Source organism: Lemur catta, chromosome 7 (assembly GCF_020740605.2).
Source record: "Lemur catta isolate mLemCat1 chromosome 7, mLemCat1.pri, whole genome shotgun sequence".
NCBI classification, from domain to species: Eukaryota; Metazoa; Chordata; class Mammalia; order Primates; family Lemuridae; genus Lemur; species Lemur catta.
In genome coordinates this window covers 103385816-103406857 of record NC_059134.1, presented here as the reverse complement: position 1 = coordinate 103406857, position 21042 = coordinate 103385816, and the positions used below count along the sequence as shown (strand labels likewise).

Here is a 21042-nt window from a genome sequence, read left to right as displayed (position 1 = left end):
GTCCAGGTGCCCCCGGGCCACCCAGTATTCATCCTTAGTCCTGCAGGGCCTAACACTTTTGACGGCAGCTTATCATGGAAGACTAGGTTCACCTCAAGGACTGCTATATGGCAGAGGTTAAATCCGAAAAGGCTGGGCTCAAAACCCCCGCCCCCAACACACCTGTCCTGGATCAAATAGTGTTAGAGTCACCAGGGTGTCAGTGGGGCCAGTGGGGCAGGCGCAGAGGGCCCAGGGCTCCCTGGAGGAATTCCAGCAAGAGGCCTGGCCCTGTTTCACGGGCAGAGCAGCATGGGGTGGGCATCTGGCGTCTGCGTGGGCCACAGGAGAGTTTTGGGTTAGCCTTGCTCTTATAACAGCCTTCTGGGTCATGGCACTTGGGGGAGGGGCCCTCACTGCAGGCTCCCTCTAAGGACCGCTCTCCCCTCCGCCCCTCCCCACCCTGTCTGTCCCAGGACTGCCTTCGGGCCTGCCAGGAGCAAATCGAAGCCCTGCTGGAGTCCAGCCTGCGCCAGGCCCAGCAGAACTTGGACCCCAAGGCTGCAGAGGAGGAGGAAGAGGAGGAGGAGGAGGTTGACCTGGCTTGCACACCCACCGACGTGCGGGACGTGGACATCTGAGGGCGCCGGGTGGGCGGGGTGCCACTGCCACCCGCAGCGAGGGAGGAGCCGGCCCCAGGTGCCCCCCCTGACGCAGTCCCGCTTGTCCGGGACATTTCACTACCAGAAGGGAAATCTTCATTCTCCCCGTTGTTGGTTTTTTTCCCTTTGCTCTTTCTCCCTTCCGTCTCTGACTTAAGCGAAAGAAAAAGATTACCCAAAAACTGTCTTAAAAAAAGAAAGAGAAAAAATAGTATTTGCATAACCCCAAGTGGCAGGAGAGGAGGGTCGTGCTACAAAAATAGAGGATTTTGTGCCCCAATAATCAACTAGTTTAATATTAATGTGCTCGTGTCTCTGTGTCGTAAGAATAGACATTAACATAAAGGAAGAGTCTTGGGGGAGGATTAGGTTTGATTCTTTATGTGTTTAAATTTAAAAAGCATAAAAACATTTTAAAAAATAGCAAAAACTCAAACCATTTTTAAAGTAGAAGAGGGTTTTAGGTAGAAAAACGTACTCTTGTGCTTTTCCTAGAAAGCGCAGCTTTAGTGTGGTTCTAGGCATCTCTGTATCTTGCTTTGCTCACGCATGTAGTCACTTTATAAGTCATTTGTATGTGTATTTTATTTTGTAGGTAGATGTGTAACCTCTTCACCTTATCGTGGTTGCTGTAACCTCTCGGCTAGAGTAGCGTAGCGTGCAGCATCTCTCGCACCCGCGCCCTACCCGCATGGGGTCTGCGGGCGCCGGCCAGCGTGGCGGCATTGGGAAAGCCCAACTCTTCCACTCCTGCGGTGCGCTACTAGAAAGAGAAAACGAAATAGTGACATAATATATTCTATTTTTATAATCTTCCTATTTTTGTAGTGACTCGTTTATGAGATGCTGGTTTTTCACCCAATGGCCCTGCAGCCAGCTCACGTCCAGGTTCAACCCACGGCTACTTTTTATTTTCCTTCTCAGTATTCCAAAACCATTCCATTTCAAAGCACTTTCAGTCCGGTAGTTCTAGGGAATATCGCTGTTGATGTTGTGTGTGGAGGCAATTTTTTAATGGAATGGTTTGGGAATATTCACGTACTTGTGTGCAAACAGGATTGTGAAGCAAGTGCACGTCAGTGCAGTGTCAGCGGAAGGGTGTTTGGGAAGGCCGTGTTCCAGTCGGGAAGAACAGGATTCGTATTCTCACATTGCCAGGATGACAAGTTCCTTTTCTTTAAAGAGGTTGAAGTGTAGGGACCCTTTGGTGCCAACTGGTGTTTGAAAGTGGGGACCTCAGAGGTTTACCTAGAGAACAGGTGGTTTAAAGGTTATCTTTAGGTGTTTCACAACAGAAGGTTTTTAAACACTAAGATATATAATTTATAGTTAAGGCTGAAAAGAATATTTATTGCAGAGGATGTTCATAAGGCCAGTATGATTTATAAAGTAATGCAATCTCCCCTTGATTAAAACACACACACACACACACACACAAACTGTTCTGCCTTTGATGTTGCAGATTTAATTACAGTTTACGAGAGATAGATCCTTTTATAGGTAAGGAAAAAAATCTCAAGGAAAACCACACAAAGACATTGATTCGGCATTTCCCAAAGCGATACGATCTGAGAGGTATCGGAGTTACAAGGAAAATAGGGTACTTGAAGCAAGTTTGGTTAGGAAATATTCTGATCCCCCTCGTATCCCTTTTAAAAAAAAATTAGCAACAAATAGACAATTTGCACATCTTGGCTATGTCCTTTTTGTAATTTTTATTTAGGAAGTGTTGAAGGGAGGTGGCGAGAGCGTTGAGGCTGGTGCGTGGGGGAGGATGGGAGGGAGGGGTGTGGGCAGGAGGCTCCCGAGGGGACGGGGCAGAGATCACACCAGCAACAGGCTGCGGCTCCGTTTTCTTATTGCGCTGCTACCGATGACTTCCCGGCACGGTTTGGAAGCAAGTTCACATCGCTTCTCTGTATCTCTTTCACATTGTTTTGCTGCTATTGGAGGATCAGTTTTTGTTTTACAATGTCATATACTGCCATGTTCTAGTTTTAATTTTCTCGTAGAACATTGTATTACGGATGCCTTTTTTTGTAGTGTTTTTTTTTTTATGTGATCAATTTTGACTTAATGTGATTACTGCTCTATTCCAAAAAGGTTCCTGTTTCACAATACCTCATGCTTCACTTAGCCATGTGCAGACCCTGCGGTCAGGCTCTGTCTGCTGCGGCACACAGACGCGCGGACGAGACCCCTCGCGGGCCTGGTGGGGTCGGCACCCAGACCGCGTGCTCGAGAACCACGTGGTCCTCAAGACCAAGCTGTGTCCGTTTTCTTTCCCTGCGCCTGTTATGCTGGACTCTCCGTCTGATCTGGGATGTATCATCATAGTAGACTTCACAGCTGTATCGTTTTGTGCGTGTAGCTATGAAAGTTGCATCATCATTATTATTATTATTATTATTATTGTAATAACAAGTGTGTCTTACGTGCCACCGTGGTGCTGTGCCCGTAGGACTCTGTCATTCGGGATGATTGGAATAGCTTCTGGAATTTGTTCAAGTTTTGGGTGTGTTTAATCTGTTATGTACTAGTGTTCTGTCTGTTGTTTTGTTAATTACAGCATAATGCTAATTTAAAGAGACTCCAAATCTCAATGAAGCCAGCTCACAGTGCTGTGTGCCCGAGTCGCCTAGCAAGCTGCCAAACCAAAAGAATTTGCGCCCATTTGTGGGCCCACGCGCTGGGGCCCTGCCTCCGCAGGGTGGTCTGTGCCCAGAGGCCATCGCAGGCACAGGCCCGTCCCTGCCACCAGCCCCTCCGGAGCGCTGCTTACACTCAGCCGTTCTGGGTGCAGTGCCTCTGTCCGGAGCATAGGGGTCCCCGCGGGATGGTCTGTCCGCAGTGACGGGGTGAGGACACGTGTCTTGGATGTTGTGTGTGCCAAGAGGCCAAAGGCTGGGGGCAGGTCCACAGGGCACAGCCGGGTCTCTGTCCTGAGATGCGCACGTCTGCAGGGGTCTGGTTGGCGGGCAGTTTGGGTCTATGTGTTGCACACTGTGGCACTTCCCAGCATGCACATGTAACCGGCACGTTTCCAGCAGAAAACAAAACACAAATGTGGAAAGTCTAGAAATAAAACTGGTAAAACCCCAGTGCAGTGCCTGCCTGTTTGTTTCCTGGGTTGGCAGGACACCAGGTGCATGGGGACCAGGGAGGGGCTGGGGCCAGGTCACCTGTCCTGTGCACTGTAGGAAGTGTAGCAGCATCCCTGTCCTCCACCCATGAGATGACAGTAGCACCACCCAGGCGTGACAACCAAGAATGTCTCCTAACTGCCAGATGTCCCTGGGGGCAAGGGCAGACTCTACCCAGGAACATGTCGTGTTCCCCCAGCTGGGAGGAAACGTGGCCACAGGGTGTGGGGTGGTCGCCTGGACCCCGGGAGGCCCCAGAGAAGAGTTTGCAGGTGGCCTGGGTAGGTGAGAAGCCCACTTCTGCGTCAGACAGCAGCTCCTGGCCTGGGTGACATCTTCCAGCCCTCTTGCTGGTTGCCGTCCCAGGTTATTTGCAGATAGGAAAATAAACACACCAGCATTCGTTACCCTCTTCTGGCGCAAACTGCTGTTTGCTCTGAGTGAATCATGGTCCTCAGAGCAAAGTGCCGGGTTAGGGCCGAGGTCCGGGTGCTTTTCACACGGATCCCAGGAGCCTGTCGGACACCTGTGGATTTCAGATGCACATGGCTGGGCTCATCACACACGGGGCCCTGGGAAGGCATTGCAGGCCTTGGTCACAGATTCACAAGCCTGGGCCTCCCTTCAGCCCCGATCCCCCAGCTCTCCCGTCACCCCCGTCTGTCACAGGCTGAGCTGTCCTTGCCCTGGGCACCTGTCTCCTGAGCTAAGGTGGTCACTAGCCAGCCCAGGTCAAACCCCCGTAGCCTTTGTGGTGAAGCCCCTGTCGTGTCCCTCCCTGCTCTGCCCTGGGTGCTCACGGTGGGGACCGGCATGGCTGGTGCGTTGTTTCTCTGTGGGCGCCTGCACTTCGGGAAGGTGGGGCACAAAGGGGGACAGCTGGGGGTCACCACTGCCTCTCCCCTGAGGGTGGGGCCCCAGGCTGGGTTGGAGGGGAACCTGCAGGGTGCCCCTGACAGGTCCCATCCACAAGGCCTCCAGGGACAGGTGGAGCCAGAGGAGGCGCCAGCGGCCACTCAGGTGGCTCAGGAGGGCCCAGCCCACTCGGGCAAGGTGGCCCTGAAGGCAGGGAGCAGGTCCCCACTGCGGCAGCTGTCTAGCTCTGGGCAAGGCCATGTCCTGTGTCAGGTCTGGGGACACGGGGAACGGACATCCCGCCCTCGGCCTGAGTCCCCACAGCACGTGGGTGTAGTGGGGAGGCCTGTGGGGGGTCCCCTTGATGACCTCAGGGGTGAGTGGGGGCCTCGGTTGTTCAGGGGGGGGGGGGGCAGGGGTGGGGGAGGGAGCAGCAGAGCTCCTGCCCAGGCCCTGGAGGTGGCTGGTGGGGAACTCCTGGGTCAGGGAGCTCTTTTGTTAAGTTTTTTAAAATGGGAGAGAGACCTGCAGCTGCTAGGTGTGACCGAGTTGCCAGGGCGCGATGCATTGGCTGGGGGAGACGGAGCCCGCGTGCCCAGCGGAGGGCTGGGGCGGGGCCAGAGCAGGCACACCTGGGGACACAGCAGGAGGCGGGAAGAGAGCAGGGGGAGGCCCCACGTGGGACACATGGGCCTCACAACCGAGTGTGCAGAGAGGGAGGGGTCCCCATCTCCCCGGGCCGGTCTCTCCCTCTCGGCGTCCGACGGCAGAGCAAGGAGGGGGCCCTATAAGGCCCCACCTGGGTTATGCAGCAAGACGCCACTCTGAGCCAGTTCCCCACTCGCAAACTCAACCGACATCACCCGGGCACCTGCGACCCTTCGGGATGTGGCGAAGGCCCCATCCCCTGCCGGGGTGTCTGGCCCTTCTGTTCATGGAAACTGGCCCTGGAGGAACCTCAGAGACAAAGCCTCCGGCTCTCCCACTGCCCCTTCCTCATCGCCCCGCCTGCTCCTGACCAGTCCCGCAGCCGGGCAGCCTCATCCACGCTCTGCCCTCTCCTAACCCTCCTGGGCCTGCCTGTGTCCTTTCGGCTCTGTCCGAGGTCCCCAGGACCTGGCCGGTCTCTCACAATCTCAGCTCCCCTGAGCTGACATCTCTGCCCCTGGGCTCTGGACGGCTTCGGGCTCCCAGTTCTGTGCCTGTCCCACTGCCTTGCTGCAGTGCCCTTCAGCCCTGTGTGTCCCTCAGGCTCAGTCCAATGACGGCCTCCCTGAAGTCTTCCTGCCCCCACACCAGGGTAGCTCTGGGAGTCCAGGAATCGTGCCTGGTGTTTGCTGTGCCCGCTGGGCCCCTGGGGACGGGCTGCTCGTCCCTCTCTGCCTCCCTCCTTCCGCCCTGGCCAGCAGCGGGCTGAGCAGTGGGGCCGAGCCGGAGGCAGGTGGCCCAAGTTGCTGTGCTGTGCCACAGTGACAGCCCTGCTGGCCCTGGGTGCTGGGGGCCGACTCCACTGTTGGGAGGGCCAGGGGTCCCCAGGGGCCCAGGGAGCACCCACAGTCGTCATGACAAGAGACAAAAGGCCCCAAGGACACAGAGAGAAAGGCTGGGCAGAGCAGAGCAGGCACACGCACTGCGCTTGTGGAATGATGGCGGGAGGGGCTGTCACAGGGATGGGTGGGCAGCACGGTGGGACTCCAGAGGAGCAGGCGGTGGGGGCCGGCCTCCCTGCGCTCCCTCCAAGCTGCCCCAGCTGCCCCGCCTGCGATGTGACTCTCCTTGCAGCCCCCCAGGAAGCAGAGTCCGAGTCTCGCTCCTGCAGCCTGGCCTGGCCTCTGCGTTTGGTGGGGACATCTGTGTGGCCTCCTAGCACCCACTCCATCGCTGGTCACACCACAAGGCTGGTCCCGAGAGTCACCGCTGCAGCGAGGGCCAGCAAGGGCAGGCCTGAGCACGGTGGTGACATGGGGTGTGCGTCCAGCACGCTGGGCCAGCCTTGCAGCTCACAGGGCTCTGTCATCCCAGGAATGTCTTTGATCAAGAGTTTATGCAAGAGGGGAGAGAAAGCCCAGGACCTCTAATCCGTTCCCACAGTCCCCTTGCCCGCTGGGGCCCCACAAGCCCAGCGCCACACCGCCAGGCCGGAGCAGACAATAGCCGGCGGACGGGTGGGCGGGCAGCTCCGGGGCCGCTGGCCTTGGGGCCCACATCCGGGGGCATTGTCACCGCCACTCACAGGGGCACACAAGGAGGACTGGGAAGAGAGAACACGGAGCCCTCTGCTGAAGGGGCTTCGGTGGCCTTGAGCCTATCAAAGGCGGCGGCGTCCATTAATCCCTTTAATTTTCACCTAGCGGCGGCTGAGACAAGCCTCTCAACTGGCAGCCACTTTAAGAGCCGAGTGGTCTAACCCGAGGACCATCCGTATTCTGGAGGCCAGGCCCTCCGAGCACGTCAGGGGCAGTCCTTCTTGCCTTTGTCTCATCTTGGGAGGATCACAGCAGCTGGACCGTGCTGAGCGTGCCCAGTGCATCAGGCACTGTGCTCAACGCTGAACATACAGCTCCTCCCCGGCTCTTGGAACAGCCCGGTGGGTCGGGGGCAGGCAGGGTCCTGCCCTCCTGGGGCCTGGGCTCTCACAGGCACAATCACCCCCATCTGCTGGGTCAGGGGTTGGCAGACTTTTCTGTCCAGGGCAGGTAGGGGCTGCTTTAGGCTTTGCGAGCCACAGCCTGTCACAACTCGCCAACCCTCCCGCTGCAGCTCCAGAGCGGCCACCCCCACTGCGTGAGTGGGTGAGCGTGGCTGTGTACCAGTAGAGCTGTATCTACAAAAATAGGCAACAGGCTGGATTTGGGCGGTCATTTGCTGACCCCTGTTGTAGATGAGTAAACCGAGGTCCACAGAGGTGAAGTAACTGAGCCAGGATCACACAGCCAGTGTGTGACCTTGCACTCCTGCCACTGGGTGGCAAGGAGAAGGAAGGGCTCGAAGCCTTCAAAAACGGGCTTGAAGAAAATGCACAAAGCCTTCTTTGGACGGTTTTCACCCGAAGGCTGGTGCACACAACTCAGGCCACTGCTTCGGCTGGGTTGACCTGTGACCAAGGCTTACAGCCGTGGTCGGCTGGCCTGGAGGAGGCAGCCAGGCAGGCTGGCAGTGGACGTCTGAGAGTGATCAAATGTTTAAAAAGAAAACTCACATGCATGTGTAGACACACGTTAAGCACACATTTGGGAGTAAAAGGCCCTGGGGTTGGATCACAGCTCTGTAATTTTTGAGCTGTGCGGCTTCACCTCTTTGAGCCTCAATTTTCACATCTGTAAAATGGGGATAACATGCAAGAATGTAAGCTCATGATGGGGGGTCCCCTCTGCCCTGTTCTTCAATGTGTCTTTAGTATCTGTGATGATGCCGGGCACAGAACAGATGTATCACGGACAATGTATCACGGATGGTGCCAGGGCCCGATAAACCTCTGCTTAATAAATAAATTCTTTTTGGGGTGTTGAGGATTAAATGGCTCAATGTGTGTGAAGCACTTAGCACAGAGCCTGGCACATAGTTATCACTCAGTAATGTCACTGTCATCTCACCTCACTGGTATAACTACCACCATCATTCCATGCATCCTCCGGGTTTGAAAGACGGGCCCCCAGACACCGATGGTGCTCACTGAGGGGTGGCACCAGCCATCCTTCTTCCCTCCTTTGGCCCATCAAGTGGACAGCCTGGGTTTTCTTGCCAGCACCGATTCCCCCTCGTGGTGTTCACAGCACCCAGATTTCACTCCGGGGAACCACCATTCCCAGTTCTGTGGCTTGGGCAGGGCCGACTCCATCCTTAGCTTTGGGTCAGACCTTGATAGGCTCAAACCCAACAGCACATCTGTGCCCACGGGAAGAGCAGCAGGTTCCAGGATGGGTGTGAAATCTAACAGAGCCAATGAGACTTGGGGAGACATTTTCCAAGTGTTCTGGAAAAGAGAGTGCCTCCCCCTTCTCAGGACTCCCAGTGGAGGAGCAGGAGCCCGGGGTGGTGCTGCACCTCGCTGCCCTGAGAGGGGAGCCTGAGCATGAGGCCAGCCCTGAAGGGGAACAGAGAGCAGGTAATGGATCTCCAGACAAGCTGCTGGATCAAGCCTCTCCTGAAGTCATCCTCTTTTGTTCCAGGAGCCAATTATTGTCCTTTATTAAGTCAGTTTGATACCGGCTCTGTATCATTTGGTTTTCAAAGCTCCTTCACTGTTACAGTTTGTGTTTTCTCCCTTTTCTAAATTTCGCATGTATTACTGGCATAAGTAACGGGAGCACTGACAGTTACCGTTTGCTCTTGGATTTTTCACGTACCTGTCTGGCTTAGCTGGGAGTTCCATGAGTCAGGCAGTGACTCATCTCTGGACCACCAGTGCCTGGCACAGAATCACCTCAAAAGACGTGTGGAACTGCTTTGCTGAAGGGGACAGGACCTTCAAGGCTCCCGGACCAGGGTGCTGTTCCCCGGCACATGGTGTGTAATGGAGCACACGTGACCACACAGACTTGGAGAAACTGCCTGACCACGTCCATCTCCCCAGTCCCAAGACATGAAGCCCGGCGGTGCCTGCAGGGGCTGGGGCTGGGGAGGGGCTCGAGCCAACCTTGTCTGGTGGACCCTGTCTCGGTCCCTTGTGCAGAACCAGAGCCAGCTGAGACCCCCAGCAGGCAGCAGCCTCTTGGGGAAGGGGACAAATTGTCACAAACTTAGTGGCTTCAAACAACTGAAATCTATTCTCTCACAGTTCTGGAGGATGGAAACGTGAGACCAGGGTGCCGGCAGGCCCACTGTCTCTCCCGGCTTCTGGTGGTTTCAGGCAATCTTCAGCTCTCCTTGGCTTGTCAATGCTTCCCTCATGTGGCTCCTCCTCTTCTTAAAAGGACAACAGAGGCCAGGCATGGTGGTTCGTACCTGTAACCCCAGCACTTTTGGGGGCCAAGGTGGGAGGATGGGTGGAGCCCAGGAGTTTGAGGCTGCAGTGAGCTGTGATCCTGCCACTGCACTCCAGCCTGGGTGACAGAGCAACACCAGGTCTCAGAAAAACAAAATTAAAGGATGGTATCATATTAAGAGCCCACCCTACTCTAGTACAACCTCAATTTAACTAATAATTAAATCTGCAAAGACCCTATTTCCAAATAAGGTCACACTCACAGGTACCAGGGGCTAGGACTTGAATGTTCCTTTTGTGGGGACACAATTCAACATGCAACAGATCGTCTGAGCTCTCACAGCTCGGCAGCAGGCTCCATGAGGGCCCTGCTATTTTGGGAACATACAGGAACATGAATCCTGCCATAGGAACGGGACCAGCCCCTCACTGCGTGAGCATTTCCAGCCCCGCACTCTGCAGTGGGCACAAGCAAGACTCACGGTCAGGTCCTGCCGAAGACAGACTCCGCCCTGCAGCCCCAGGCCCAGCTGGTCCGGCCAAGGGCAGCAGGAAGACATAGCCAAAGCGCTGCCTCGACGGAGCCACCGAGGACAGACCAGTAAGGGCCTCGACACCAGCTGAGGAGTTTATCAGCCACGAAGAGGTGCGGAGAAGTTCACATGCGAGGAGTGACTTTCCTTCTTGGAAAATTACTCTTGAGATGCCTGTGCTGAGCCAGTTAGTCACGTGGGCTTAGACAACTCGCCGGCTCCTCGCCTGCAGGACTGCTGTGTCCTGGGAAGCACGAACACCTGTTTTTCTCTGACACCTGGTAATGACTCAGTGACTTCAGTTTTCTGAGTCGCAAACCAGTTCCTCATTTCATCCATCAAGGACCAGAATAATTGCAGGAATCAGATGGACTCGCGTGTTACTCAGTCTTTGGTATCTCCAGGTAATGTCGGTATTTTCAGGGACAATGGAAGAGAATTCTCCATGGTGGGGTGAGGTCAGATGAAAGTTCACAAAGCTAAGGGTGTGAAGGCCACCTCCTCCAGGAAGCCTTCCCTGCTTACCTTCTCGTTCCCTTATTCCTCAGGCAGAGCTGAACATCCCACCCTGCTTCTGGGCTCCCCAAGTGCTTCCTGTATCCCTGGGTGAGACCTGCTCACAGGGCGTGGGGCAGGCGGCCAGCACAGGTCCTTTGCCACAAATCTACCTGTCTTTGCCTCAGTCTGCTAGAGTCGAGACTGGTTACAAGGAAAGGCTACAGGTATCAGGAAACTGAGGCTCTGCTTTGGCAGAGATGTGTCTAAAAAGTATGACCTTGGAAAACAAGTAATTTAAGCAAACTGCTCAAGCCCCACTGTGCCCAGCCAAGCCTGAGACTGGCCACTTGCTGTGACCACTGGCATGTCAGTCAGCCGGGCCCCATCTCCACCTGCAGAGGGGGGCAGCACCCCTGCCTCGCGGTGTCCGTGGGTCATCCAGCGACCTGAGGAGGCAAAGGACTGGCTACCAGTGACCACCCAGCACACAGGACTCCTCAGCCCTTCTTCCCAGCCTCTCACTCTTTTCTTACCACTGGGCAGAGAAAAACAAAGTTTTAAGGGGTGAATGTGAAATAAAGGAAAAGTTAAATGCGCCTTGTGTTAGGACAGCAACTTGGCCTTCAGGTAGGCATTTCCTGTGGCCGCCACGGTGACTCAGTGTAATGCTGAAGGGGATGCTCCTGCCCAACTGCTAATGTTCTAGAAAACTAAGTCCAGTAACCTCAACTTTCATGTGCTAGGGCTTCCCTCTCTCCCAAGTCCCAAGTTAACATCTGTCCCAACAGCCTCAGACAGGTGCCTGTTCCTGTTACAGGCTGAACTGTGTCCCCACGAAATTCCTATGTTGAAGCCCAACCCTCAGTACCTCAGAATGCGGCTGTATTTGGAGATGGGGCCTTTAAAATGAGGTCTTTAGGGCGGGCTCTAATCCTCTATCACTGTGTCCTTATAAGAGGAGATTAGGACACACACAGAGGGACGACCATGTGAGGACACAGGGAGAAGGTGGCTGTCTGCAAGCCACAGAGAGAGGCCTTGAAAGGAACCAGCCCTGAGACACCTAATCTCAGACTGCCAGCCTTCAGAACGTGAGACGATGAATGCCTGTTGTTTAAGCCCCTCTGCGGGGCTGTGCTACGGTGCTACGGCAGCCCCGGCAAACCAGCACAGCCGCACAAAACCTGCTGGGGGCGTCTGACAAGGATAGCCGAAGCCTTGGGAAACCCGCCTGAAGGGACGAAGTCCAACCCGAGCAGCTCCCAACTCAAGGCCAATCTGGACGAAGGTTAATATCCAAGAGAAACGGTTGGGCAGTATGGGATCGGGTGGGATGCGGGTGTCTGCAAACAACAGAAACCCAACGCAGATGGCCTCCAACAACTAGGACACTTAGCAGCTCCCAGCACATGAGGCCTGCAAGCAAGGCGGCGCAGGGGTGGTGGGTTCAGCAGCTCCATGGGGACATCAAGGACCCAGGTTCTTTCCAGCTCTCAGCTCTGCCATGCTCAGGGACGGCTTCCTCCAAAGCTGGGTTGCAAGCTGCCTGTATAGTTCCACGTGTCATATCCCAATAGGATGTCATCCAAAATACATAGCTAGCACCTTTTCTAGGGAATGATGTACGTAACCTTTCCCAGAAGCCACCCCCACCCACACTAACCTTTTGTCAGCCAGAGGAGACATGCTCATTCCTGATCCAGACGCTGAGGACGGTATCACCTGCAGAGAATGAAAGCGACTGTTGTGACGGGCTTGGTCTACTATAATCTAGGAGGTCCCGTCTGGGGTGACCAAGGGATCCTAAAACTGGGTCTCATCCTCCAGAAAGTGGCCAGGCAGACACAGATTACGTTCACTTTCAGGAATCTTGAAGATGATCAACGAGGCAGCTCTGGCTCCACGTGATGGGACACAGGAGAAGTGGTAGCCTGGTGCTCGGACACCCGGCATGGGAGAGGCAGAGAGGGACAGGGGAGGGAGATGGGAGAGAAGGGGGGAGAGAGGTGGGGAGGCAGAGTGGGGAGGAGAAAGACGGGTGGGGAGGAGTCTGGGGGGGGATTAGTACCAACTGCTGACAGGCCAGCAGGAACTGGCCAGTCCCAACACGAGGGGACCCGTCTCCCACAGCAGCTGCGCCTGCCCTGTATGAGCGACACACGTGGGCAGAGGCATAACGGAAGGCAGCCCAGTGGCTGACCCAGCACGCGCCTTCCTTTGTACCCAGATCCCAAACACCTTGAGGAAGGAATGAACTGGCTAAATGTCATGCTATACATGGTCCCAGACAAACTTTTGCTTTAAAATATGCTATTTATTTTTTCTCCAATTATAAAAATAATACATTATCAAAATGGATAACACAGAAAACACAAATATCCACCAAAGAAAACCGCAGCAAAAGCCCCTGTAATCCCACCACCTGGAGAGACGGCTGTGTCTTTCGCTGGAAGGTGGCGGCTCTGACGCAGGCCTCCCGGGCCAAGGCGAGGCTGCCAACGAGGAGCGCACAGCCGGACGCGCTTACCACAGCTTAGGAAAAAGCCCAAGCCTTGTCCCTCAGAAATGAAAAGCCCTTTCCCTTCCTGAGCGTGCTTCCAAGGTCAGCCACACGGACGGGAACATGTTGCCACTGCAGCTGACATGGGGCTCCTGACTGGAACTCTTGAGACATTCCGGAATGACTTTAAAAACTCGAGTGGATTCACGGTGACCCCTTAATAATCTCACTCACTGCTTTCAGATGTGCTCTCTGGAACAGAGGGCAGGCAGCGTGTGGGGACTGTGGTGACCCTGGGGACACCCTCGGGTGTATTAACACGTGCCGCCACGTGTCCACTTAACTGGTGGGGGACCCGCAGAACACCACCCTGATAGCCTGTGCCTCGCTGCCTATACGTGATGCCCTTTAAGTCCTGTCAGAAGACAAGAGAGCTCCCATCGGTAGGAAGGATGCAGTGTCCCAAATGCGAGGCTCCAGAAGTTTCCGCATAATAACGACAGCCTGACATTTAGTCTTTGGTTCAAAATATTTTCCCCATTAAGCACCTTTCAATGCTGCACAGCTCATCTCCCATTTGGGGACACTGTGATGGGCGTGTCGGGCCCCTTCGGGATCAGGCTGGCCTCTCCTCCTCCCAGCCAGGTGCCCAGGCAAGCTGGCCACAGTGGGCTCGCCAATGCTCCGTGAGGCACAGCAGGAACCTGCGACCTGGAGTCGAGGGCAGGGTCCCCAACTCTGCAGGTGCCGCCTGCACACTGCACTGTGGTGATGACAGACGTGGTCTGGGTAGAAGTCCTCGCTCTGCTGCTGGGTGACCTTGGACCAGGCAATCCCTGCGGGTCTCAGCGTCCTCATCTGCAAAAGGGGAATGAGACCTAGCTCGTGGGCTACTGAGGGATTAGATACACATGGGAGGCCCTCGCGCAGCACCTCGTGCGTAACGCGGCTCAGTGGGCATCAAGGTGCTCACCGTGACTTGCCATTAACCCAGCTCGTGTCAGCCTGTCCCTCTCACTAAAGAAACAAAAACTGTTCCTCTGAGTCCAGACTTGGGGGTCATTCTATCCAGAGCCAACCTCAGTCGAGGACCAGCCAGGCCTGCCCTGCTGGGGAGGACAGCGGTGAGCAGCCCCGCCAGGGCTCTGCCAGGGACCCCTGCAGACCAGAGCAGACAGGGCCCGACAAAGGGCAGGCGTGTGTGCAGAGGCCCCGTGGGGGCACCGGGCAACACAGGCAGAAAACCTCAGGGGGAAAGAAGCCCTTTCACTGGCCAAACCGGAGCCCTCCCTGCGGAACAATGAATACTCCATCATTGTTTGGCCTTTAATCACATTTTTAAACACTTAACATACGGACATCTGTTCCTTGATGTTTCGTCTTTGTTCATCTGTCATCCTCAAAATGAAAGTCCAGAACCTTCCGCACTAATTTTAAAGTCCGGCTGAACGTTGAGTAATGAACAAAGCTGAAAAAACAAAAGAGAAGAGCTGATATTTTTAGAACTTGTGCGTTTTACTGACAAGTTGGAACGTAACCATCTCTAGCTGCAGCTTTTCTTGTCCACGCCGCCAGACCTTACACAGGTCCTAGCACCTGTTCTCCCGACCGCCCTTCAGTTTTCCCACACTGAGACACGGATGATTCGCCTCTGCTGACTGTTCGTACGGCATGCGCAGCCCCCAGACCCTTGGCACAGGGAACCCCCAGGGAGTGCGCCAGCTGTGTCTCAGAGAGGGACACAACCCAGCACTCCGAGCAAAAGGAAACATGCAGTCACGAACCTGTTTAAATTTTCCTCTAATTTTGTCTAAGTCTTCATGGAGTTTATCATAAGTAGGGTCATCATAAGGGAATTTCTGAATCATTCCAATCAATGATTCTAAGACTTTCATCTTTCTGCTGGAAAGCACAGAAATAAAGACTCTTAGTCCTTGGTACACAAGAGGCTTAGCTTATGTAACGAGGATGCTGATTGCTTAAGTGCTAAGAATGCCTCGGTTCAGAAGCTGGGTGATTATTTTCTCATTACACTAAATAATATTTGTTTACCTAGCAACATGCTTCTGCCCACACCCAGCGCCTCGACAGCGGCGTGTTCCTAGCTTACAGGTACACCTCTGACCCAGCCACCGGGGCTGAGCAGCTGAGGCAGCCCACGAGCCACGCTGGCCCTCGGGGTCTCACACACACAGGAACAGACAGAACTAGGCAAGAAGGAGAGTGGCTGGGCATGAGCAGGCCTGCTCTGGATCCAGGATTTTCCAGGATCTGGAGTCTGTGCCCACAGCCTTTGGAGTCCAGCTGCAGGCAAACAAGCAAGCCCCCTCCCCGCAAAGGGCAGAAATCAGTCTCTGGTCTCTGAGGTTCCTTCCCAAGGAGAACAAAGCTCTGCTGGGAAGGCAAGGAGGTTCTGCAGAAAAGGCACACACTTAGGAGCAGGGCGGCTGTGAGTAGGGCTGCTCTAAGATACTGGTTATTTAACTTTCCTGAACCTCGGTGTCTTTATCTGTAAAATGAGGAGAGTAACAACAACCTCACAGGCTTTCAAGAGCCTTAAATAACCTATGTGAAGTTTGGGCTTTTGTACAGAGTAGGTGCTCGATAAATGTTAGTCTCCTGGCTTCTATCAAATCCCAGAGACCAGGGCTCTCACCGGTGGGAGTTTAAAAATAATCTACACTGTGCACACTGGGTGGTCCAGGCCTTTTCCACATACCATGGGGATCCCGAGGAGCGACCCTCCCTCACGCCACACCTGAGCATCTGAGTGGCTGCAGTGTGCCAGGCATTTGATAAATGCGAATTTTAAAGAACTGATCATTGGGACGAATCAAGTGCAAAGCAACCACGATCTCCTGCAGACATGCTAATGGTACTTAGTCGGGGCTGTCAGACACACAGATAAGTAAGTTCGACAATGGCAAACCAGTTTTTAAGAACTATGATTGCTACCTCTTTGAGAAAGTACAAAATTGTGAAAGGTCAAAGCAAGTTAATTTAAGCAACAAACTACCCAGTTCCCAGGGAGACTGAAGGCAGATGCCAAAATGCAGGAAATGGCCGCATCCTAACAAGACACAAAGAGTCCCACCCATTTCCAACTTTGCAAGTAGTGACTTATTCTGCTCTGGTCAATGACGCGACTCCGGACACACCCAGTGAGGCACACAGTCGGTCAGCGCATGTCGGAGGGTGTGAGCAGCTCATGGCTGGTGGTGCCAGGGCCCCAGAGCCTAGCCCCGGCAAGTGCTGTCTGCAGAAAGGGTCGCCAGGCTGCTGAAATAGGGGCTGGGAGCATCTCACGCAGTTTTCAAAAAGCTAGTGACTTGACTGAAAACCTATCTCTTAGTCTGAGATATCATTCTCTGCGGTTTCTTTGGTGTTAAAATACGCATTCTTTTACTGAATGACAACACAGATGGCAGGTGTTTTTCTTTCAACATCCTTATTTGGAAAAACTAAAAGGTAGAAGATCCTGTATCAGTTCTTTACCATTTTTTAAACATCATACTAATAAAATCCAAACATCTGTGAGCTGCTGCTCTAGCATAAAGGCCTTAGGTTCCCAAGAAACCTTTTGGTACTGCTGGGTGGGGCGGAGGCAGCAGCAAGGTGGGCCTGGCAGGGCTTCCGCCAGCCCTTCGTCAACCAAAGTGGCTCCTTCTCTATCTGTTAGAAAGGCTGGAGGCACTGCTTTAAGATGTTAGGACACACCTGCTCTGGGGCAAGGGCTGGCAACCTCCTGGTGTGGCCCCAATTCACACACAAGAAAGCACCTCTCCATGAGCCAGAGAGGCTGGGATGAGACAGAAGGGGAGGCAGGGGAAGAACTCAAAGAAAGCGCCTCTCCTCCTCCTGAGGCCCAGAGTCAAGCGCCAGGTTCAGCTTTGACTGCCACCCAGTGGTGGCACAGGCTGCCAACAACCACTCCAACTGCATCCGCAGCTGCCCTGCCGCTCCTACTACTTAGAGGAAATCCCCCAAAGTGTCCCTCTGCTAACATAAGAATCTGCTCAATTCCCAACTGCTCATCCCAGTGAGTAGACAGAGCCACCCATACTCAGTTGCAAGCATCCTTGTTCTTACATTTGAATATGAGTGTGGCCCATGTTCTGGAAATTCAAAATATTTCAAATAAAAGGACAAGTCACACACAGACGGGGGATGCCACCTTCCCTGCTGTTTGTTATCCACTCTCCTCACACCTCTCCCATACTAGGCAAAGCCACCAGGTGTCAGAATGATGCAAAGCGCCAGCGTAAGTCCAGTTTTTCTGTCTCCCACAAGCGGCAGAGTGGCCAGACCACCTATGGTTTCTACCTAAGGGTTCACTTCCAGCTCAAGACCAAAGACAGATGAAACAGGGTCACAGGGGCATTAAGTAGGTAGAACATAGGATAGTTTTAAAAGGCTAACAACAATTGAAATAATAGCAACATGTATTTAGTGATTACAAGTACCAGAATTGAGTTAAACACATTTAAATGTATAATCTCATTAACAGAGTTTTTTCATACAGTTGGCTATATTAAAAAACTGGTGACAATGGAGTCACCATTTCTGAGCCCAAGTCATCCCAAGACTATTGTAATCTGTTTATTAGAAGCTTAGGGGAAAGATGAATGAGAAGATATAATCAATTTTAACGTAATTTTATTGGCAGGGTACTTAAAAGCCACTCGGTACACTAATGACTCTACGGAAAAGGCGGGAGAATACAAGAACTCTTTCCAGAAGTAACAACAACCAGTACCCATCGAACATCTAAAATGCACCTGGCACTTCCTATTTATTATTTCCTTTAAATCTCCTAACAATATTCAAGTTTGACATTATTATTTTCTCCATTTTGCAAATGAGAAAGCAGACAGATTATTAACCCAAGGTCATTGTTAGTAAGCTATGGAACCAGAATTCCTGGTCCATATGCTGCAAATGAAGTCCCCAATTTTACCTGTCTTTCTCAGTAGCACAACTGTGCAAGAGACATTTCCATGCAATAGCAAAACCTTGATAGCACCCGATCTGTGAATTAAAAAGATATTTAAGAGGGAAATTAATAAGCAATTAGCTACACTTTGATCACCAAGATCTCAAAATGAAAGGTGGGGACAGAGGGTAGTGGTGCTTCTCATATTATTGTTCTAGAAATACTTGTTGAACACTAGGAATGGAAGTTAGGAGATTAAGTCATCAGCAGGACAGCCCGCCTCCAAGATGGCCCCAGCGCTCTTCATCCCCTGGCACTCATGCCCTGTGCAGTCCCCTTGACACTCTACCAGCGGTAGAGGCTTGTGTAACCAACAGAATACAGAGGAAGGGACAGCACATGACTTCTGAGGCAACGTATAGAAGACAATGTCACTTTTGCCTGGCTTGCTCTCTTGGGTCACCTGCTGCTGGATGTCATGAGGACACCCCAGCAGCCCTGTGGAGGGGGCCATGCCCACGGTCATGTGAGTGTGCCACCTCAGAGACAGCCCCTCCAGCCTCAGTCAGGCCCAGGCTGACATCCCAGCTGCAGCCTCCTGAGAGACCCTGAGCCAGAACCACCCAGCAAAGTTGCTCCTGAGTTCCTGACCCTCAGAAACTGTGTGAGGTAATAAATGTTTGCTGTCTTAAACCCACAAATTTTGTGGGGACCTGTTTTGCAGCATCCGCCATCTAATACAGTCTTAACTGTTTCAACTCAGATCTTGCCACTTAGGGCCAGTTATCTGCAAGTGAGGGTCAATCCAGGAAAAAAAGAGCAAGAAGAAAAGCAAAATGATGGATTTTTATGGAATTTCAAGGTAAATATAAATGGAATACCTTCACATGACAAAGGACACCCATTTTTTGGGTGAGGATTCATCTGGCTTAAGACCTGAGACAGCACCAGGATACTCCAGTGTAAACTAAGGAGATCAAGGACTTGTTTTCTCATTCTCTGGCCTGCATATTTAACTATCTCTATATAGTAACATGCTTTGTCTGTTCTGTACAAACAACATTTCTTCATCAACACTCTATCTAAGCTGGGTGTGGTGGCGCACACCTGTAGTCCCAGCCACTTGGGAAGCTGAGGTGGAAGGATCGATTAAGCCCAGGAGTTCAAGGCTGCAGTGAGCTATGATTGTGCCACTGTGAACTATCGAATCTATTAACTCGTACAAAGACATTGCAATTTTCAGAGGCCTGACATTCTGACTCAATCATACTGAACATCAAAGTAAATTATATCCTGTAAATGAAGATGATTCATTTCCGAGTGGGGTGTTCCTACTTACCTCAGATCCAATTTTAGCTCCATGTAATGTGCCATATTGTCTTCCTTCAATTACACCCAAACTACTGCCTTCTTCGTAGCCTTCCTGATACCCTTCCCCATGAAACCTGTGAAGAACAAGCACACATCAAACAGAAGAGTATTTTTTTCCTAGAAAAACCTTTCTCTCTTATATTACCCAGACTCAGTAAGACAAGGCAAAGCATAGCAGAAGAAGACTAAAACTCAAGTCAGAGGACACAGGCTCCAGTTTCAGCTCTAGCATTTCCTAAGTCTCTCCTCTAGCAAGTCACTGTACCTCCTGAAGCGCATTTTTTTTTTTTTTTGTCTACAATGAAGGGCTAAATAAGTGATTCCCAAACCTGCTGGGGCACTAGAAACACACAAGGAAAATTTAAAGATATGAACTCAGAAGCGTCACCCACCCCCCCGACATTCAACAAGTCTGAAGTAATGCCCAGGAATCTACTTTTCAAAATCTCCTAGAGGACTCTGGTCTGCGGCCAGGTTAAGGAGCTAAAGTTCTGTGAGTCTACAAGCAACACTCACTCAAGTCAATTCCAAAAAAAACCCTCTGCAACATATACAGGGCTTTTCATCATATCTCAGTAGAATAAGAGAGAAATGCCATCAGATCACCACAAAAGTATGATGACGGGTACCTGGGGCAGCACTGCCCTTTAGGGCTCAACGGTGGAAATGGCACTATCTTAACCTACAGCCACCAAAGATGAAAGGAGCTTTTTGATGCACCCCATGAAGCTGTGTATAGCTCCCCACTTAGTTATGTGACCCTGGGAAGTGACTGTGCTTCCTTACCTGTAAATTAGAGAGAGTAATGGGATCTACATCCTAAGTAGGGCTAAGATAGATAACTGGAGTCGAAAGAACACTTAGCTCAGTGTCTGACTCACAGTAGGGTTAAACAAATGTCAGCCATTGACTGTTAAATGTTCACTTGCTTTCTTAACTGACATCTAGTGACATCTCCCGTGGGCCGGGCACTGGACGTCCGCCACAAGGCCACTCACACCTCCCCTGCTGTCACAGCACTAGGTGCTCCCCAGGGGCTCTCGAGGGAAAGGGATGACGTCTGTCACATTCATCAGCATGTCCATGAATACTGCCGTATGTCCTACGATTAATGAACAAGTGGCAGTTCCCAGATGGCAAAGGTCTGTCCCACCAGAGGCCGGGGTGTCCCTGGAGGAAGGGAGTCGTCAGCCGAGCAGATGCTAGGGGCAGCCCCTGACAGGGGAGGCGGGTCTGGAAGAGCAGCTGGGCACGTGGCCCCTCAGGAGGGGCTGAGGAGTAAAGAAGAATCAATAGCATCTCAGCCCCACACTTGTCCCCTGTTTTCAGGGCCCCAAGGCGCTCTCCCAAGGCACACGCCCACCGAACGCAGGGCACGAGCGACCGCCCCAGCCCGCAGCCCGCGGGAAGTCAGCTGAGCGAGGACCAGACGCGGGGGCGGGGGTCCGGCGGCGCCACCCACCTCTCATCCGCCATCACGATGGCATCGAACATGTCCTGGCTCCCAGCCATGGCGGTAGCCGGGCCGCCCCGCCCCCCGGGCTCCTGCCACCCTGCGCGGCCGAGGCCAACCCGCGAGACTCAGGCACCGACGCACCGCTCCTGAGGATGCCAAGCCCACTTCCGGCAGCGGTTGCGCGGGGC

The 21042-nt window shown here is 53.0% G+C and overlaps 2 protein-coding genes across 6 annotated transcripts in view; one reads left to right on the top strand and one right to left on the bottom strand.

Annotated features, from left to right (window-relative positions):
- CCND1 (cyclin D1) overlaps positions 1 to 3742 on the top strand; it is a 13262-nt gene extending 9520 nt beyond the window's left edge. Inside the window, exon 5 of the mRNA XM_045558235.1 lies at positions 456 to 3742. Coding sequence (XP_045414191.1) covers positions 456 to 620 — 165 coding nt within the window. The 3' untranslated portion in view covers positions 621 to 3742. The remainder of the gene's footprint in view (positions 1 to 455) is intronic.
- On the bottom strand, positions 1297 to 21042 carry LTO1 (LTO1 maturation factor of ABCE1). Of its 5 annotated transcripts, XR_006736517.1 has the most exons (7): positions 20861 to 21041; positions 19367 to 19472; positions 18052 to 18122; positions 14879 to 14996; positions 13643 to 14562; positions 12258 to 12316; positions 1297 to 1404 (listed from the first exon to the last, which is right to left on the bottom strand). XR_006736517.1 is itself a non-coding variant. In XM_045558238.1 (6 exons), the coding sequence occupies exons 1-5, from the start codon at positions 20908 to 20910 to the stop codon at positions 14494 to 14496; spliced, it is 414 nt and encodes a 137-aa protein (XP_045414194.1). In that variant the 5' UTR covers positions 20911 to 21041; the 3' UTR covers positions 12899 to 13952; positions 14450 to 14493. The 5 variants fall into 5 exon arrangements, 4 of the variants coding, with proteins under 4 accessions (XP_045414194.1, XP_045414195.1, XP_045414196.1 ...); XM_045558238.1 differs by lacking the exons at positions 1297 to 1404; positions 12258 to 12316 and having other exon boundaries at positions 12899 to 13952; positions 14450 to 14562; XM_045558239.1 differs by lacking the exons at positions 1297 to 1404; positions 12258 to 12316 and having other exon boundaries at positions 12899 to 13952; positions 14454 to 14562.

Excerpts from the sequence above, each read along its gene's own strand:
- LTO1 (XM_045558237.1), bottom strand. The coding sequence starts at position 20,910 with ATGGCTGGGAGCCAGGACATGTTCGATGCCATCGTGATGGCGGATGAG. Across the intron at positions 19,473-20,860 it reads ATCGTGATGGCGGATGAGAG|GTTTCATGGGGAAGGGTATC; the intron begins GTGGGTGGCGCC and ends TGTTCTTCACAG. Across the intron at positions 18,123-19,366 it reads GAGCTAAAATTGGATCTGAG|ATCGGGTGCTATCAAGGTTT; the intron begins GTAAGTAGGAAC and ends TTTAATTCACAG.